Below are 19,584 nucleotides of genomic sequence, written 5' to 3' on the forward strand. Positions count from 1 at the left end.
TACAACTTGTAGTTATGATTGATTTATTATCAGCAACTTGTATGTGGATATTAATTAGTCCAAGAATGAAAATTAAATAAAAGTTGTGGGTCAGTTTTTAAACTTGATGTATATTCAAAACATATTCATGAATAGTGATTTACAAGATGTTTCCTTTCGGTTTTTGCAATGATACTATTTCGTTTTGTAATCGGATGATCGAAGGAAATTGTTGATTTATGTTGTTAAAGGGCTGGAGCTGGAGCCATTATAGTTCGAAAAAAGTGGTGGGGTTTGTGTGAAATGAATAGCATGTGCGAAGTAGGAATGGCCCACAAATATCAACTTTATCAGGATTTTATTTCTCAATGCGTTGTTCGAGATTCGAATTAATGTTTAATATTAATAGTACTCCCTCCGTCTCGCACTACTTGCACTTATTTCCTTTCTGGGCGTCCCAAGTTATTTGCACCCTTTCCATTTTTAGTAACAATTTATACCTACAGCCGTAATTGTTGACTTTGTCTATCACTCATTCCTTAATCTCCGTGTCCAAAAGGAAAGGTGCGAGACGGAGGGAGTATATTTTTTGTCGACAGACAATATATGTGAAAGTTGAATATATTATTAAAATATGAGCTTGGATCTATATTTAACCGTATCATACATAAAATTCCGTGTTATATAATTATCCTATGGCTAATTTGTTAGATGTCTCACATTTTCCCTATTAACCTTTATTACGCTGTTGCATGCAAAATTATTTATGTACATATATAAGTACCGATGTAATTTATCTGCATTCTGGTCACCTTATTTATTTTATTTGATTTTAAGACATGTGGCTTGTATTTATGGAATTTAATATTCTGCATTAATTGGTATTTACGCCTTATTTTTGGTATTTTATCAGGCCTTTCGCTTTTTTATCGATAAATAAATTTAAATTTAAAAGTCGTGCGATCGCACACTTAGATGTTTAGCCTTTCTATCACTTAATCAACTCAAAAACACACACACTTAGATGTTTAGCCTTTCTATCACTTAATCAACTCAAAAACACACATATTAGGCCCTTTGGATTGGATATATATGTTCTCTGAAACCAAATTTTGGTTACGGTATTTGCTGTTATTTAGTGGATCACAAAACTCATAAAAAAATTGGATAAACATATACTAGTTTTCAACTTAAATTTCTTTATAAAAAAAGCCCAATAAATTGATTACACTGGCCTACATGGGCCATTACTACGACCAACGCAAACATGCGGCCCTTAATCCATACACGAGTAATGTTAACCCAGTCCAGCACAAAATAAATACACTTAGGAAGAAATATAAACCTAATTTTACTTGTTTAGGGATTTAATGATTCTTTGATAAACCTTCTCCACACACGGAAGGAAATTGATAGTACTTTTAGAGGTGTTCGATTTGCAAGATTGTATCCGGGATTAAATTTATAGGGTGTTTGGTTCATGAGATTCAACCCAACAATTCAATCCTAGATGGATAATCATGGGATAATTAGTCATAGCTAACCCCCTATGACTAAAATAATCTTACAACTATATCCTAAATTATATCTTTGTATTATTTTATCTTCGAAACCGAACACCACCTTAGAATATGAGACAAGACATGATCGAATAAGAACCCTTAATAATATTTCTTCCGTCCTTCTAAAATTGATTATTTTGGAATGTCTCTTAAAATTATAGTAATAATTTATATTTTAGGATTTTTTTCTCTCTCTAATGATGTAGTTTAGTTATCTACTAACAATACTTCATCTCTTCAATACCCGAATGAGGTTGCTCTGGTCGGTGGGAGGAGAATGAGGCTGCTCTATGGTGATGCCAGCGCTAGGGATGACAGCACTGCAGCGGTAGGGGAACGGAGAAGATGTAGAGAGAGAAAATGAAGATAAAAGATGTAAAGAGAGAAGATGAAGATGACGATGACGATGTACATATATTACATTTTGAGAACTAACATAGTAATGTTTTCAATTTGGTTGTTTTTGAGTATTAGCTTCAAATGCAAAGGAAGGGAATTCAAACAACTTTAGCTGCATTATTTTTCTTTGTTTAGACAAGGGTTATTTGCCCGTAAATATATGAACTTTAAGTTTTTTCTTATTTTTTTCTAAATTTTAAAATTTAAATACAAATACACGAACTTTTGATTTTTCTGATTTTTTCCATAGATCTGAAATCCAAATACACGTGACAAATTAAAACTTGTGTGGCAATTAAAACTACACCAACATGTTATATTAAATGCTATATAAGCTTTAATTTGCCACATGTATTTGATTTTTAATTTAGGGAAAAAATCATAAAACAAAAAGTTTATATATTTATAGATAAATAACCTTTAAACATTCAAAGGGCTCTTGATGGTACCTGTGTGCTCCCTTATATTACTAATTGTATTATATTGTTTAATCTATTAGTTCATATTTTAGAATTATTACATGCTGATATTGCCAAAACAAGTGTTTATTGGTGGACTCAAGTTAGTACTCTCACATTGCATAAAACAAAGTGTTAATACTAATATTGCGATTGTGTAATCTGTTTTGGCATATGCGTATCTCACTTTTGCATATTGCAAATTATGACATCCAATATTGCATTTTCGTTTAAAAGATTTTGCATTTGAAAATGATCAGAATTCTTATGTTAATAGTTATTGCGTTCGTAAATTTGCATGTCTTATATTTAGTGATGGTATACTAATGCTTAGTATATTGCATGTTTACTGAGCATGAATATATATTTGTAAAGCGTTCTGGAGGCAATACTTTTAAGACCTATTGACGTTGAAAAGATGGTTTAAGACCATCCTAAACATTGAATAATAATTATATTGTGTTATTGGAGAACGAACATTATATTATTCTGTTGTGGTGTAGATGCAGACTAAATTTAATGATGCTTTTTTTGGGTTACTCACTCTTGGAAAATAACCACATGAATTCACTTCTATAAACACCCTTTCTCGATTTTTTCTCTTTTTTTTATACCTGTACATGGCATGATCTAAATTAATGAAAAGTGTAAACCACTTTTTTCTATGACACTCTTTTTTTTTTAACTTCTCCCTAGCTTTGATGAAGAAGACAAAGGACAAATCTATCAATTTTCTAATTTTGAATTCTGAAATTTATTTTGTAAGAGTGTCCAGGTGGACACTTTGGTGGACACGTCACTTTTTTTCCACTGTCACAGAAACTTATCCAGCTCAATAGTGGACACATTCAAGCCACAAATCACATTATTTTATCAATTGTTGGCATATTTTACTCAGTTAGAATACAAATTTTAATTGAATTAACCGAGCTCTCTTTTTAAGTCAAAACCCAATTTTAATTCAACTTTTTTTATATTCTCTCACGCACCCAAATACCACCTTCATCAACCCAACTTCTTCTTCTCTGCAATTTTCTGCATTCTCTCAACCCTTTACAGGGGAAAAAATGAAAAATTAAAAAAAGGGAATCCGGCGGCGCCGCGGCTCTCCGGGCCGTGCTATAAGCCGCCGCGGGCACCGGCGCGGCCCGACTCCCTCCGCCCTGTCCACGCCGACTACTCGGCATTGGCCTGTCCGCCCCGACTCATCTGTCCACCGCGGCGCCGTCGGAGCTCCCTTATTGTGGACACTCTAAAGTGGTGCTAGAATTGAACCTTTTGAATTTTGAATTTAAGAGACAAAGAATCGCCCTTTGGATATGCTAGAACTACATTTCTTTTGTATTGTCCTAAAACAAGTTATCAATAATATTTAGCAAATAATTAATTGTTCGCAACAACTTATACTTATAAGGAAATGAATGAAAGAAAGTGATAGTTCTCTATCTCACAAAACAATATAAAATAATCCTTATAGTTTGGAGAGTATTTTGATATCAAAACATGCAAAAGTCATGTCAATGTCCAAAAGCATTTGATGATATTTTAAAATACTAAAGAGAAAGGATGATAGTAGCCCAATGTTGAGGAAATAAATTTGTAATTCTCTCTTTTATCTCATACTAGTAAAATGCAAATTAGATAAAATCCATTTAATTGATACACAGTTGGCAGTAGTGTTGCCCACGGTTCCAAAACCGGCGGTTCCGGTTCGAAACCGCCGGTTCCGGTTCGAAACCGCCGGTTCCGGTTTATAGGAATTCGGAACCGGAACCGGACCGTGAGGCTATTTCACGGTTCCGGTTCGAAAACCGGCGGTTCCGGTTCCGGTTCGGAACCGCCGGTTTTCGGACGGTTTACACGGTTCCGGTTCGAAAACCGGCGGTTTCACGGTTCGGTTTTTTTTCTATGTAATTTGAAATTTGGACTTATACAATAAATTGGAACGAGACAACGGATAATTTAAATTGAAATAAGACGAATAAGGTGAAAATGATATCAATTTTATTGAATTTGAGTTGTAACGGACAACTATACATTACAATTTACAATACATATACAAGTATATAACATACAGCAATGTAATATAATTTACAAGTGTCGTCGGAACATAAATAAAAAAAACATGAAATGGGGGATAATAGATGAATTCGAATTCAAAATCAAAATTTTTAAAAATTTGAATTTCGGAAAACCGGCGGGTTTGGCGGAAAACCGTCGGAACCGCCGGTTTCACCGCCAAAACCGCCGGTTCGGTCAACAAACCGTCTGCCTCGTGTTCCGCACCAGAACCAAAAACCGCCGGTTTCGCGGTTAATCGCCGGTTTTCGCGGTTAACCGCCGGTTTCCGGTCCAAAAACTGCCGGTTTTGGCCGACAAAACAGGCTGAAAAAGCTGCCCCTTCTGCCGCCTCGGTTTTCTCACCGGAACCGTGAAACCGCCGGTTAACCGGCGGTTCGGTGACGGTTCCGGTTCGAAAAATCTTGAACCGGAACCGGACCGCGGTTCCAAATGCGACGGTTCCGGTTCGAAAAAATTAACACGGTTCCGGTTCGGAACCGGAACCGGTGGGCATCTCTAGTTGGAAGTAGTGTTGCCCACGGTTCCAAAACCGGCAGTTCCGGTTCAGAACCGCCGGTTCCGGTTTATAGGAATTCGGAACCGGAACCGGACCGTGAGGCTATTTCACGGTTCCGATTCCGGTTCGAAAACCGGCGGTTTCACGGTTCGGTTTTTTTTTCTATGTAATTTAAAATTTGGACTTATACAATAAATTGGAACGAGACAACGGATAATTTAAATTGAAATAAGACGAATAAGGTGAAAATGATATCAATTTTATTGAATTTGAGTTGTAACGGACAACTATACATTACAATTTACAATACATATACAAGTATATAACATACAACAATGTAATATAATTTACAAGTGTCGTCGGAACGTAAATAAAAAAAACATGAAATGGGGGATAATGGATGAATTTGAATTCAAAATCAAAATTTTTAAAAATTTGAATTTCGGAAAACCGGCGGGTTTGGCGGAAAACCGTCGGAACCGCCGGTTTCACGGCCAAAACCGCCGGTTCGGTCAACAAACCGTCTGCCTCGTGTTCCGCACCAGAACCGAAAACCACCGGTTTCGCGGTTAACCGTCGGTTTTCGCGATTAATCGCCGGTTTCCGGTCCAAAAACCGCCGGTTTTGGCCGACAAAACCGGCTGAAAAAGCTGCTCCCGCTGCCGCCTCGGTTTTCTCACCGGAACCGTGAAACCGCCGGTTAACCGGCGGTTCGGTGACGGTTCCGGTTCGAAAAATCTTGAACCGGAACCGGACCGCGGTTCCAAATGCGACGGTTCCGGTTTGAAAAAATTAACACGGTTCCGGTTCGGAACCGGAACCGGTGGGCATCTCTAGTTGGCAAGCGAAGCTAACTCAAAACTAATTTTCCCCTCGACGCGACCTCGTCTTCTCCGCCCCCTTCTCTCTACTTGTACATGTACACTACCACTGCCGCCACCGCTTTCATCCATCCCAATGGCTTCCCTCTCTTTCTCCTCCTCCGTCTCCTCCTCCACCCCCTTTCTCCGCTGATGGGGTACGAACTAAACCCTAATGGCAAGCCCAATAACAGTGACGGCCCATCAGCCCAGAGCCCAAGAAAGAGTATCTGTTCGGCACCAAAGAGTTCGGCACGACCAAAGAGTTCGGACTCAGCCTACAGCTCGGTAAAAGCCGACCAGTCAAGCTCTCCTCTCAGATCGGCAAGAGCTGATCGGTAAAGTCCAGCAGTTCGGTCTCAGCATTCGACCGAACTAGGAGTTAGTGGACTCATGAAAGGCCTCCACGACCTCCACTATACCCACGATCTATTTAGTGGTACGAAGCAGTTATTGAGCAGTTATTGAGCAGTTATTGCTCACCCACGATCTTGTTAGTGGGGCTGCAAACCACGATCCTAGTTCAATGTATAAATAGAACTTAGATCAGATAGAAAAGGGTTAAGCTCTCTAGAGATAAAATACCATATAGCAAGTCTGTGTTGTAAGCTGTAATCCCAGATCAAGCAATACAATCTTGCCCTCCCTTCTTCCCGTGGACGTAGATTTACTTCAGTAAATCGAACCACGTAAATTCTTTGTGTCGTAATCTTCATTCTCTACCAGCATCTACTAACATCAGAAATTCGCGGATCCATCACTGGCGCCGTCTGTGGGAATCAGAGAACAAAATTTGTGATAAAGCGAATTTTTGATCCATTTTTTCCACCCAAAAAATGCATACCAGATCGCAGAGTACCCGTATTCCTGCCCGTGAGAACCAGGAGGAAGCCAATCCATCCCATAGGTCTGGAAAACAGCCTAGGGATAAATCCACCACCAGTTCTCATGGCGAAGGAACAAGCCGCTCCAAAAATCGTCCCACTGAGTCTTCCCAGCAGCCCGATTTGAATGAGGCTGTCAAGCAGTTTTTGGCGGCGAAGCAGGAGGAATTCTTAACCTTCCTGCGAAAAAGCCAAAAGCAGCCGGAGACGAAAACGGCGGATTCTCCTTCTCCCTCCGCACAAGAAAGTCACTACCGCAGTAGTGTCGCATCTCCCAGGAGAAAGAATCCCCGTCCCCAACATGTTCCAGTTCCTCCTCGGTACCGGAATCACAGGAGAACTCAATCTCCTCCATACCGACGAGATATCGGATTCGCCGTGTACGGAGCACTGAAGACTCCGTTCTCGGACGACATCACCCGAACTCCCCTACCACAGAACTACCGAACTCCGTCGATGACTTACGACGGGCTCGTGGACCCTCACGATTTCTTGGGGCGCTATCAATATAACATGGCGAACCAGGGTCTCAACGAGGTCCACATGTGCAAGCTGTTTCCCGAGCTGCTCATCGGGAACGCGAGAAGGTGGTTCGATAGCCTCCCCCAGGGCAGCATCAGATCTTACCGAGATCTAATGGATGCCTTCCACAGGAGGTTCTTTCAGAAAGCGGAAGCCCGAATCACTTCGGCTCAGCTGCTTTCCATTCGTCAAGGTCGCGACGAAAAAATCAGCGACTTTATGACAAGATTCCACAAGGAATGCCTGCAAGTAGACGATCTCAACGATCTGCTTGTCATCTCGGCATTCCAAAATGGAATCCTGCCCGGAGCTCTCTACAGGAAGCTCGTTGAGTGCGGTCCGCAGACAGCTCAGGAAATGTGGGACATTGCGGACCAATACTCCCGGGCCGATGAGGCAGACCGTCGCAAACGGTCGTTAGACAGCTCATCGACCCGAGGAGACAGAAGGAAGCCCGATCATAGCGATCAGGGGCATCCTCGCCGGACTCCATTTGAAAGAATTCAAAGGGCTCCGGTGCAAGACAGATTGGGACCCCGTCTCAATCCCGAGAAGCCGCCCGCCCAGTTCGTACCGCTGAACAAGCCGAGAGCGGAAATTTTCGAACTGCACTCTGACCTATTCGAAAAGCCAAAGCGGATGACGAAATCAGCCGCGCGCCGACCACAGGATAGCTACTGCTCCTACCATCAAGACCACGGTCACGATACTGAGGAGTGCAGAAACTTGGCTGCAGGTATCGATGTTCTTGTGAAGGCAGGGACATTGAAAAAATACCAAAGAAAGCAGCCAAAGAAGAATAAGAAGCAGAGTGGTGCGAACTGCGCTCCTCAGGATCCGAAAAGGCAGCCGGATCCCGAAGACGATGACGAGCCGCAATATGATGGAGTAATCCAGACTATTGACGCTCTCCCTGCCGGGAAGACCAAATCGTCCCTAAAGTCAGAGCGCAGAGGTTCCAATCGAGAGGAGCCAACGCATAAAAGGCTGAAGCAGGACGAAGTGATTACGTTCTCGGATGCTGATCCCGTCCCGGCCATCTCTCCTCACCAAGACGCCATTGTCATCCAAGCCGGAGTGGCAAACAAACTGATCCACAGGGTGTTTGTGGATACGGGAGCGTCGGTTAGCATTCTTTTTAAAGAGTGCTTTGACAAACTAGAAGTGGACCCAGCTCGGCTCAGTCCGGCTCCGCTTCCCCTGAAGAGCTTCGCCCAGGAGGACACCCGCCCTGAAGGTATTATCAGCCTTCCGATCACGGTGGGGAAAGCGCCTACTAGCTCCAGTACGATGATTGAGTTTTTCGTGGTGAAAGCTCGGTCCCCGTACAACATCATCCTGGGAAGAGACTGGCTCAACACAGTTCGGGCCGTTTGCTCCACTTATCACCTCACCATCAAGATCCCTACTAAAGGAGGGATAGCGGTCATCCGAGGTGACCAAAAGAGAGCAAAGGAATGTCTGCAAATTGCGCTTAGAAGTGCCGAGCAGTCAGATCGGCACCACCAAGCATAGCAATCACAGCAGCCGGAGTCAGAGGCGATGACCGAAGTCATACCGGAGCCGAACTCGATGACAGTTCAGCTGTACGAAGACGATCCATCCAGAACGGTTAAGATCGGCTTCGCGGGAACGCCCCTACTTCGGGAAAAAACCATCCAGCTCCTCAAGGAGTATAAAGACGTCTTTGCATGGTCTCCGTTGGACATGACCGGAGTGCCCCCCGAGGTAATCACTCATCGGTTAAATATTGATCCTTCAGTCCGGCCGATAAAACAGAAGCAAAGACTCTTTGCGGCAGAACGAAGTCAAGTCATCCATGACGAAGTCCGTCAATTATTGAAGGCGGATGTGTTATTCGAAGTGAAGTATCCTTCGTGGGTGGCCAATCCTGTCATGATCAAGAAAAAGGAAGGAGGATGGCGGATGTGCATAGATTTCACCGATCTAAATAAGCACTGTCCCAAAGATTGCTATCCCCTTCCGAACATAGATAAAAAAGTAGAAGCTTTGATAGGCTTTGAAATTTTTTGTTTTCTTGATCTGTACAAAGGATACCATCAAGTTTTAATGGATGAGATTGACGCTTCAAAAACGGCCTTCATTACTGATTTCGGCATTTTCGCTTATAAAAAGATGCCATTCGGTTTAAAGAATGCCGGAGCCACTTATCAAAGGATGGTAGACAAGCTTTTTCGGCACCTGATTGGAAAGGAGGTCGAAGTGTATGTTGACGATATAGTCGTCAAAAGCAAAAGCACTTCGGAGTACGAGCACAACCTCAAGTCCACTCTCAACGTGCTCAAGAAAGCCAACCTCAAACTTAATCCCCAAAAGTGTACCTTTTTGGTAGATTCGGGAAAGTTTCTGGGTTGTTGGGTTTCAAAGGACGGACTCAAGGCAAACCCCTCAAAAGTTCAAGTTGTTCAAAACATGGCGATGCCGAAGTCCATACATGACGTGCAAAGGCTAACCGGATGTCTAGCCGCACTGAATCGATTCCTTTCTCAAGCAGCCGAAAAGCAACTGCCGTTCTTCACGGTGTTGAAAAAGGCACCAAAGTTCGAGTGGGGAGCCGAGCAGAAAAAGGCCTTTGACGAGCTCAAAAGTTATCTAGCCGAGCTTCCTATTCTCTCTGCTCCAACCGAAGCCGAAGTAATATTCTTATACTTAGCGGCATCGGATCAAACCATCAGCGCGGTGCTTGTACGAGAAGAAGGCCTAAAGCAGCTTCCCATCTATTTTACAAGCCGAGCATTAAGAGGTCCAGAAACCAGGTATCAACCACTGGAAAAGATTGCTCTGGCATTAGTAAATGCAGCAAGGAGACTGCGGCCATACTTCTATGCTCATAAGGTATGCGTCTTAACTGATCTGCCACTTCGGCAAGTGTTGACCAAACCAGAAGCATCAGGCAGAATCGCCAAGTGGGCTATAGAGTTGGGAGAGCACACAATTGAATATCTACCTCGGAAAGCCATCAAGGGACAAGCCTTGGCAGATTTTCTTGCGGAAGCAAAGTTCGATCAAGCAATTCCTGTTATTGCCGAACAGAAGAATTCTGCCAATGCCGAACTAGCACAGCCCTTGGAATCCGAAGTAGAGCCGCCGGACTGCTGGAGCGGATTCGTAGATGGAGCTTCAAACAAGATGGGAAGTGGAGCTGGTATTCTACTTGTCGCTCCCGACGGACACGAGGTAACCTACTCACTTCGGTTCCTATTCCCCACTACTAATAATGAAGCCGAGTACGAAGCCCTCCTGGCCGGACTCCAGTTAGCGCAAAGTCTGCTCGTCAAATCTCTCAAAGTCCATTGTGATTCACAAGTCATAGTAAATCACATGTTGGGTACAAGTGAAGCTCGTGACGAGAGAATGAAGAAGTATTTGGACAAAGCGCGAAGCATCAGCCGAAGTTTCTCCTATTTTCGGATAATCCGCATTCCTAGAGCGGAAAATAGCCGAGCAGATGCCTTAAGTAAGTTGGCCTCAGATCCGAGCTCAAAGGCGGAAGAATTAATGCATCGAAGCATTGATGAAGCCGAGGTACATTCAGTATCCAGCTCGCCGAACTGGATGACGCCGATCTTGCAGTATCTGGATCAAGGACAATTGCCCGAGGATAAGAGAGAGGCTCGGAAGATCACGTGCCGAGCACTTCGGTACGAACTTCATGAAGGAGTCCTCTTTAGAAAGTCTTACCTCCAGCCGTTATTGCGGTGCGTAGGACCAGAAGAGACGGACTACATCCTCAGAGAAGTTCATGAAGGGTCGTGCGGTAGCCACATCGGAGCCAGAGCTTTAGCTAAAAAAGTTCTGAGATGGGGATATTATTGGCCAACCATGGTACAAGAGGCAGTGCAGCTCGTCAAGAAGTGTACGAAGTGCCAAATTCATGCAAATGTCCCAAGGATGCCGCAGACCGATCTATACACTATGCAAAGCCCTTGGCCTTTCATGCAATGGGGCATAGACATAGTGGGACCACTTCCTCAAGCTCCTCGGCAAATGAAATTCCTTATCGTTGCCGTGGACTACTTCACGAAGTGGGTGGAGGCGGAACCATTAGCTACGATAACGAGCTCAAAGGCATTGGACTTCGTCTGGAAGAACATAGTGTGCCGATTTGGCATACCCCACATCCTCATCTCGGATAATGGGACTCAGTTCACCGACAAGACGTTCAAGAATTGGTGCCAAGAGCTGAACATTCAACAGCGGTTCACTTCGGTCTCCCATCCCCAAGCAAACGGACAAACGGAAGTAACGAACCGGATTCTGGTGAAAGGGTTAAAAGCTCGGTTAGAACAAGCCAAAGGACAATGGGTAGAAAATCTCCCTCAAGTCCTATGGTCCTACCGAACTACACCCAAAACCTCCAACGGTGAAACTCCGTATAGTCTGGTGTATGGCACTGAAGCCGTAATTCCGGTGGAGATCGGCGTACCCAGTCCCCGAACTCTAAATTTCTCCTCAGAAATGAATGACGACGGACTGAGAGCAGAACTAGATCTCGCCGAAGAAAGAAGAGAATTGGCGTGCATAAAAGCAGCCAAGTATAAGGAGCAAGTAGCCCGGTATTATAACCAAAGGGTGAAAAAGCTTCAATTTCAAGTGGGAGATCTCGTCTTGAGAAACAACGAAGTAAGCCGAGCAGAAAAGCTGGGCAAACTCGAACCCACATGGGAGGGTCCATATCGGGTGTCAGAAGTCCTCGGCAAAGGGTCTTATAAATTGACTCACATGTCAGGAGAACAAGTACCCCGAACATGGCACGTCTCCAACCTCAAGAAGTTCCACTTGTAAGAGACAAAGGTCCGGTCAGTCCGTCTCGTGTCTAGTTCGGTCATAGGGGTATATGTTTTTATTTGTTTGTTTTTTACTTGTACCTTTTACTTGTCGTTTTATAAAAAGTTTAAAGTTTTTTTCTTTCATCTTTTTCATTTTTTCTCTATGTGTTTTGTCTCTATGTGCTTGTCGTCTCTTACAAATGGTACCAAGGTATATCGTTCTTTAAAGACTGATCCCCTTTTTAGATCGATTATTAAAGACTATTGTGAGTCCAAGCTTCTAAGGAGGATATAAGACCACAATTCAGCTTAACAAGCAGTCCGTCTGAAACGAACTGCAATAAGCCAACGATTGTGAGTCCAAGCTTCCAAGGAGGATACAAGACCACAATTCAGCTTAACAAGCAGTCCGTCTGAAACGAACTGCAATGAGCCAACGATTGTGAGTCCAAGCTTCCAAGGAGGATACAAGACCGCAATTCAGCTTAACAAGCACTTCGTCTGAAACGAACTGCAATAAGCCAACGATTGTGAGTCCAAGCTTCTCAGGAAGATACAAGACCACAATTCGGCTTAAGAAATAAGCACTTCGTCTGAAACGAACTGCAATAAGGGAAAGTCCGATCCACGCGATAAACCTCGCCGAATTAGGACGACCAAGTTCGGTCAAAGAAGTTTACCTCATAAGACCGGGGACGACCATGTCTAGTCAAAGAGGTTTACTGCATAAGACCACTTCGGTTAACTGGGAAAGTCCGATCCACGCGATAAAACTCGCCGAATTAGGACAAGGGAAAGTTCGATCCCGGCGACAAAAATCGCCAAATTAGAACACAAACCAAGTCCGGTCAAAGATGTTTATTTCATCAGACCAAAGACGAGTCCGGTCAAAGATGTTTATTTCATCAGACCAAAGACGAGTCCGGTCAAAGAAGTTTACTTCATAAGACCAAGGACCAAGTCCGGTCAAAGAAGTTTACTTCATAAGACCGAGGACAAGTACGATGAAATTTTTTCGCTAAGCTGTAAATACAGTGTTAGAAGCGAAAACAAAATTTCATTTTTCAAATCTTGTTCGGCATACAACTCCGCTACCCTACAAAATGGCGTTACGCTATTACAAAGGACTATTCTACTGTCCAGGGTTGCTGAAGTTAAGCCACCTATCTGCAAAATCCTCTGGAAGCCGAGTTCGGTTGTTCCGAGCAGATGAAGAATAAGCAGGTCGACGAGATGCTATCCTCGACCCAACGCCTCTTCCCCGAGCCCGAGAAGTCCTAACACCTCGGCGATGAAGAGTCTCTGCAATAAGCATCTGCTGATCTTGCTCGCTCATAGTCACAACTCCTCGGCGAATTTCAGTCCGTCCCTGTCTTGACGATTCCGGTTGCTCCTGAGCCCGTTCTCGTCTTGACGTTTCCGGCTGTTCCGGAGTTCGTTGTTGACTGGGAGTAGGATTTTGAACAAGGGAACCAGAGGTTTGATCTGGAGTGCGAGCATCTGTTGGCACGATATGCCGAAGGAATCTTTCTATGGAGGGGCGCCGAGAAAGAACAATGTTGTACCGAGAAGCCCAGCGCCGCAATGATTTCACAACTTGTTGGCAAGCCGAGCTCTCCAGCGCATTGTTCCTCCGGAGTACATGATATTCCTCCCACAGTTCGTCAACTCGACTCTGAACATCTGATATGGTCACTCCCCCGCGCACACGGATGTAATCCTCGTACGCAGTCCTCTCAGCAATGGTCGTATTCAGCTCGGCCTCCAGATCCTTCTTATCGGACTCTAAGTCCTTATTATCGGCCTCCAGCTTCACTAAACGAGCCAGAAGCTCGTCATTCTTCGTCTGATCGGCTATAGCTCTTTTCTCAGCTTCGTCTAAAGCCGAAGAGTACAGCCGTTTCCAGTGAAGTATCTCCATCTCCTTGAGTACAAAGCAGCTATATTAGTTCGGCAGCTGTACCGAGCAGATAGTAAAATACAACAGGAATAAAGGCGAGTACGAAAAGCTATACGAAGACAAGTGTAGAGAATTTTTCATTCACAAGGAAAATTTTTTACACTAGGAGGGCTTCAAGGCCATTTTACAAGGAAGAAACTAGACTAAGAGAAGGGAGACGAAATCATACTCCGCCAGCTTCGTCTCCGGATCCTCGGTCTGGTTCAGCTTCTTTCTCCTGAGCTACCTCAGCCTCGGCCTCGCATCCTGCCGGCCTCGCCTCCGCCTCCTGATCGGCTTCCTTCTCCGGATGCCCGGCCCGCTCGACTTCGGCCTCCAGCTCCAGCGGCTCGGCCTCACCCTCTCCGTTGTAAGTCGAAGCGGGTGAAACGGGTCCCACGGAGGCAAAGATAGCCTCCAGGTTCTCGTCCCGATCAGCTCGACAACTCCGGACTCGGTCTGCAGAAAGCAGGACCGAGGATGAAGCGAGCTCCTCAAGGAGCGGCAGATTCTGAAGCCGAGCAGCTATCTCTCGGCTGTACAGAGGCAGCACGACGTCGGCCCCCTGCTCGCCCTTATCGGTAATTAGCCTTACCAGACTACCGACAAAGGCCGAGAACTGGCTGCTCAAAAAGAGTTTCTCCGTGTAAACACGGAGAGCCTCCCCCTGGGCAGCCACGGCGGCAGCCTCCTTCTGAGCCTCCCGGTGCTTCGTCTGCTCTTGCAGGATGATGAGCTGGTTTTTGGCTGACCGAGCTTCATCCTGAGCCGAGATCCTAGCAGCTCGGGCCCTCTCAAATTTGGCCTCAGCCTGTTCGGCCAGACTACGAGCAAGATGCAACTCCTTCTGCATCTCCTCGTAGTCGTGGGATGCTTTGGAGAGCTCCACGGAGACGAGCTTGGCTCTCTGAAGATGAACAAGGAAAAAACTCAACACAATGGCCATCAAAAAATGTGGAAAAGAAGCCAAGTCAGAAAGCTTACCTCCACAAAATTCGTCGGCCATTGAAAAGGCTCAGGGACGTGTTCCGGGATGTCTGCAACCACCTCGGAGATGACCAGGTCTTTCCCCGGCACTCTTGGGGACTCATGAAATTTCCCCTTCCCTTTAGCCGAACACTGCTCCGGCTCTTTCGGATCCGAAGAAGAGGTTTTTTGCCTCTTCGGATTCTTCTCGGCTTCAGACGCCGAGCGAGGGGCTCTCTGCCTCTCCGGCTCCACAAGCTCGGAGGACTTTCGGATAGCCTTATTCAACATGTACACTGCCAAAAAGCAAGAAAGCCAGGTTAGTTTTCTTCGTTCAAGCAGTAGAGCATAAAGATAAAGAGAAATCCTCACCCTCGGCCTCTTCGTCCGAAGACGAGATGTCGAACACGACGTCGCCCTTGACGAGCTCAGACTCCGTGTATTGTTTCCTAACTATGGGAATCTTGTTGAGCTCGCCATCGAGCTCGTCCAACGGTTCAGGCCGAGGATGACGGATAACGGACTTCGGCCCTCTCCAGGGAAAACTAGGAGCCGCGGTCCTATCATAGTAGAAGAAGCGGTTTTGCCACTTCGGCCACTTCGTTTTACAAAAGGCCCTAAAGGGCTGTACAGGGATCAAGTAAAACCAAGACCCCTTCCTCTTAAATTGAAAGAATTTAAGGATCGCCTTCAAAGACAAATCCCTTCCTAACTCACGGAGTTCGGCAGCAAAGGCCGACAAGTGCCTCCAAGAGTTCGGAGTCACCTGGCCTAAAGGAAGCTGAAAAAAATCTAGTAAATCTATAAAGGCAGAAGGGAGGGGGAAACGAAGCCCGCATTCTAAGCAGGCCTCGTACACGGTGGCGTAACCCTCCGGCGGGGAGTCAGCCCTATGATCACCGTCAGGTACCACCACCTTCCCCCCAGGAAAAAAGTATTTTTCGGGTAGGGATATCACAGTATCCTTACTCAAAATACTATGGAAATACTCTACGGTCTTCTCCCCGGACTCTTTCCGGCCAGAAGACCCCTTACCACCTCTCCTACTGCTACCCGACTCCGAAGAAGAAATAGAAGCCATTTTTCTTACTTTTTGAAGGTGAAGAAAGTCTGAGGAAGCTCTTGAAAGCGGAAGAAAATTTCTCGAGAAAGAGAGAGTATAGAAGACGCAACAGCAAAAGTGCTTCAATGATGAAGAAAGGAGGTATTTATCAGATTCGGCGAAGATTTCAAGATCGTCGCACCGTTTCGAATCCCACCTTTTCAGGATTCAACGGCCGGATTTTACTGTCGCATTTAATGCAAGGCACGTCCCCTGACGTCAGCCTCCCCCTTACCGTTATCCAGAATGCCGAAGTGACTCACCTCGCCGAAGTGATTCACTTCGCTTTTCGGGGGGGTAGTGATGGGGTACGAACTAAACCCTAATGGCAAGCCCAATAACAGTGACGGCCCATCAGCCCAGAGCCCAAGAAAGAGTATCTGTTCGGCACCAAAGAGTTCGGCACGACCAAAGAGTTCGGACTCAGCCTACAGCTCGGTAAAAGCCGACCAGTCAAGCTCTCCTCTCAGATCGGCAAGAGCTGATCGGTAAAGTCCAGCAGTTCGGTCTCAGCATTCGACCGAACTAGGAGTTAGTGGACTCATGAAAGGCCTCCACGACCTCCACTATACCCACGATCTATTTAGTGGTACGAAGCAGTTATTGAGCAGTTATTGAGCAGTTATTGCTCACCCACGATCTTGTTAGTGGGGCTGCAAACCACGATCCTAGTTCAATGTATAAATAGAACTTAGATCAGATAGAAAAGGGTTAAGCTCTCTAGAGATAAAATACCATATAGCAAGTCTGTGTTGTAAGCTGTAATCCCAGATCAAGCAATACAATCTTGCCCTCCCTTCTTCCCGTGGACGTAGATTTACTTCAGTAAATCGAACCACGTAAATTCTTTGTGTCGTAATCTTCATTCTCTACCAGCATCTACTAACATCAGAAATTCGCGGATCCATCATCCGCCCCTCCGCATTCCTCCTCAGGCAGCCCCGCCTCCCCCTCGTCCAAGCCAAGATCCGCGAGATCTTCATGCCCGCCCTCAGCTCCACCATGACCGAGGGCAAAATCGTCAGCTGGGTCAAATCCGAGGGCGACGTCCTCTCCAAGGGCGAATCCGTCGTCGTCGTCGAATCCGACAAGGCCGACATGGACGTTGAGACCTTCTACGACGGAATTCTCGCTGCAATCGTCGTCAACGAGGGCGAGACGGCTCCCGTCGGCGCCGCGATTGGCCTTCTAGCCGAGACCGAGGCCGAAATCGCCGAAGCTAGGGCTAAAGCCACCGCGCAGTCGCCCGCCGCGCCGCCGCCGCCAGTCGAGGAGTCGGCTCATGTTGCTTCGAAAGCTGAATCTCCAGCTCCAGCTCCAGCTCCGGTGGCCGCTGCGACTCCGGGGAAGCTGGTGGCGACGCCTTACGCGAAGAAATTAGCGAAGCAGCATAAGGTAGATATCACTAAATTGGTAGGGACGGGGCCGTTCGGTAGAGTTACGCCCGAGGATGTGGAGAAAGCGTCTGGAATCGCGCCGGCGCCAAAGGCAAATGTGGTTGCAGCGGCGGCGCCCGTGGCTCCTGCGGCGGCATCTCCGCCTAAGGCTGCAGCGAGTTATCCTGAGATCCCAGGGGCGAAAATAGTGCCGTTTACGACAATGCAGGCGGCGGTATCGAGGAATATGATCGAGAGTCTCTCCGTGCCTACTTTTAGAGTTGGTTATCCCATTGCAACGGATGCGCTCGATGCTCTGTATAAGAAGGTACAAATGCTCAATTCAATCCCGAATTCCCAAATTCAGTTGAATAAGTTAGGGTTTCCATAGTTAATTGATGATTCATAACTTAATGAATGAGGGAATTTCATGTTCAATTATTATGTAATGGTAGGAGTTGATGAGTTTGTGATGTGATTAAATCCATTGATGCTATGTATACATCTGATTAAAAGGTTGCTGAGTTGATCTCAATTTCCCCAGTTAGTTGAATAGATTAGGTCTTCCATAGCTAATAGAAATTAAGAACTTTATGGTTGAAGGATTTTTATCTCCAGTAATTATGGTGTGTGCTATGAATTGATGAAATCGGTAGATTAATAGTAATGTGAATTATTAAATTGATAATAGGTGAAGGCAAAGGCTGTTACCATGACTGCCTTGTTAGCAAAAGCTGCAGCAATGGCACTGGTTCAACATCCGGTGGTGAATGCAACATGTAAAGATGGGAAAAGCTTTACTTACAACAGCAGTGTAAATATCGCTGTGGCTGTGGCAATGGATGATGGGTTGATCACACCAGTGCTTCAAGATGCTGATAAGGTGCAGTGCTACTTGATTCTCTTGTTATTTGGTAACTGTTGTTGCAAGATCATAACTTGGTTGTGTGCTGTTGTTCTAGTTGGATTTATATCTCTTGTCTAAGAAGTGGAAGGAGCTAGTTGATAAGGCACGAGCGAAGCAACTTCAGCCCCAAGAATACAATTCAGGTAGTGTACTCATAGAGTTGGATCTGTATTAATTTGGAGAACACATATGGCATTGAGACTGAATCACATTACCTATATGTAGGGACTTTCACATTATCTAATTTGGGCATGTTTGGAGTGGATAGATTTGATGCTATACTTCCGCCAGGACAGGTGATGGTTTAAATATAACATTATACGTATTGTAAAGTTATGATTATTTACCAAGTTAATTGTTCAGGGAGCTATAATGGCCGTGGGGGCATCAAAGCCTACCGTTGTAGCTGACAAAGAAGGATTCTTCACAGTTAAAAACCAGATGCTGGTAACTTCACCAAACTGTGTATTAATTTATATTTCATCAAAAACAATACCTACAGGTTTAGAAAAGATGTTAAATTAGAGAGATGGGTGATCTTATATTTGAGAAATGTCCTTTTGGACTCACCAGAAGACGCATATAGCTGTTTGGCTTCAACCATACACCCAATAAAAGGAAGACATAACAATACCTATTTGTGATTGTGAAATAATATTTGAGATAATTTTATGGTGTACTGACTACTGACTATATATACTAAGGTTATATAAGGAAATGGTAGTTTTTTTACGAGGTTATAAGATATCAAAAGGCCTAAGATTAGGGGAAGTAATGGCTAACCAGTTTTAGAGGTGGAATTTGTGAAACTTATTAGCAGTTAGTAATATGATTCATCTTGCTGAAAACCTAGCTTGTAGATTAGAGCTATTGTTTACTGAGAAATTGTTCAATTTCCTTCTCTTGTTGGCAATATAATGATATCCAAAAACTTCTTTTTTTAGGTGAACGTTACAGCTGACCACAGAATCATCTATGGTGCTGACTTAGCTGCCTTCCTCCAAACATTTGCAAAAATCATCCTGAACCCGGAAAGCTTGACAATGTAGACGAAAGATGGCCGGTTAGAAGTCTTGCAAGGCATTACACTGAATAAAGTGAAGCCAACTGAAGAGTCTAGTGTTTTTTTCTTTGCCTCTGATATTATACTCTTGCAATCAAAATTATTTAAGGCAGTTTTGAATCCTCTATTTGAGGAGGAGGATGTCCATTTCCCAAATTTTTTAATGAAATTGATGCAGAAGGTTTTCTTATAATAAAGA

General features: G+C 44.7%; 1 protein-coding gene across 1 annotated transcript; it reads left to right on the forward strand.

Moving 5' to 3' along the window:
* Positions 1 to 16,927: 16,927 nt before the first annotated feature.
* LOC121746747 (dihydrolipoyllysine-residue acetyltransferase component 4 of pyruvate dehydrogenase complex, chloroplastic-like) lies at positions 16,928 to 19,582 on the forward strand (the record flags this gene model as incomplete). Its single annotated transcript, XM_042140673.1, has 6 exons — positions 16,928 to 17,743; positions 18,107 to 18,298; positions 18,378 to 18,465; positions 18,548 to 18,618; positions 18,686 to 18,769; positions 19,267 to 19,582. Coding segments are annotated over 6 exons (1,356 nt in total), but the record flags the coding sequence as incomplete, so codon positions are not given.
* Between the last annotated feature and the right edge of the window lie 2 nt (positions 19,583 to 19,584).

Source organism: Salvia splendens, chromosome 9 (genome assembly GCF_004379255.2).
Source record: "Salvia splendens isolate huo1 chromosome 9, SspV2, whole genome shotgun sequence".
In the NCBI taxonomy this organism is placed as follows: domain Eukaryota; kingdom Viridiplantae; phylum Streptophyta; class Magnoliopsida; order Lamiales; family Lamiaceae; genus Salvia; species Salvia splendens.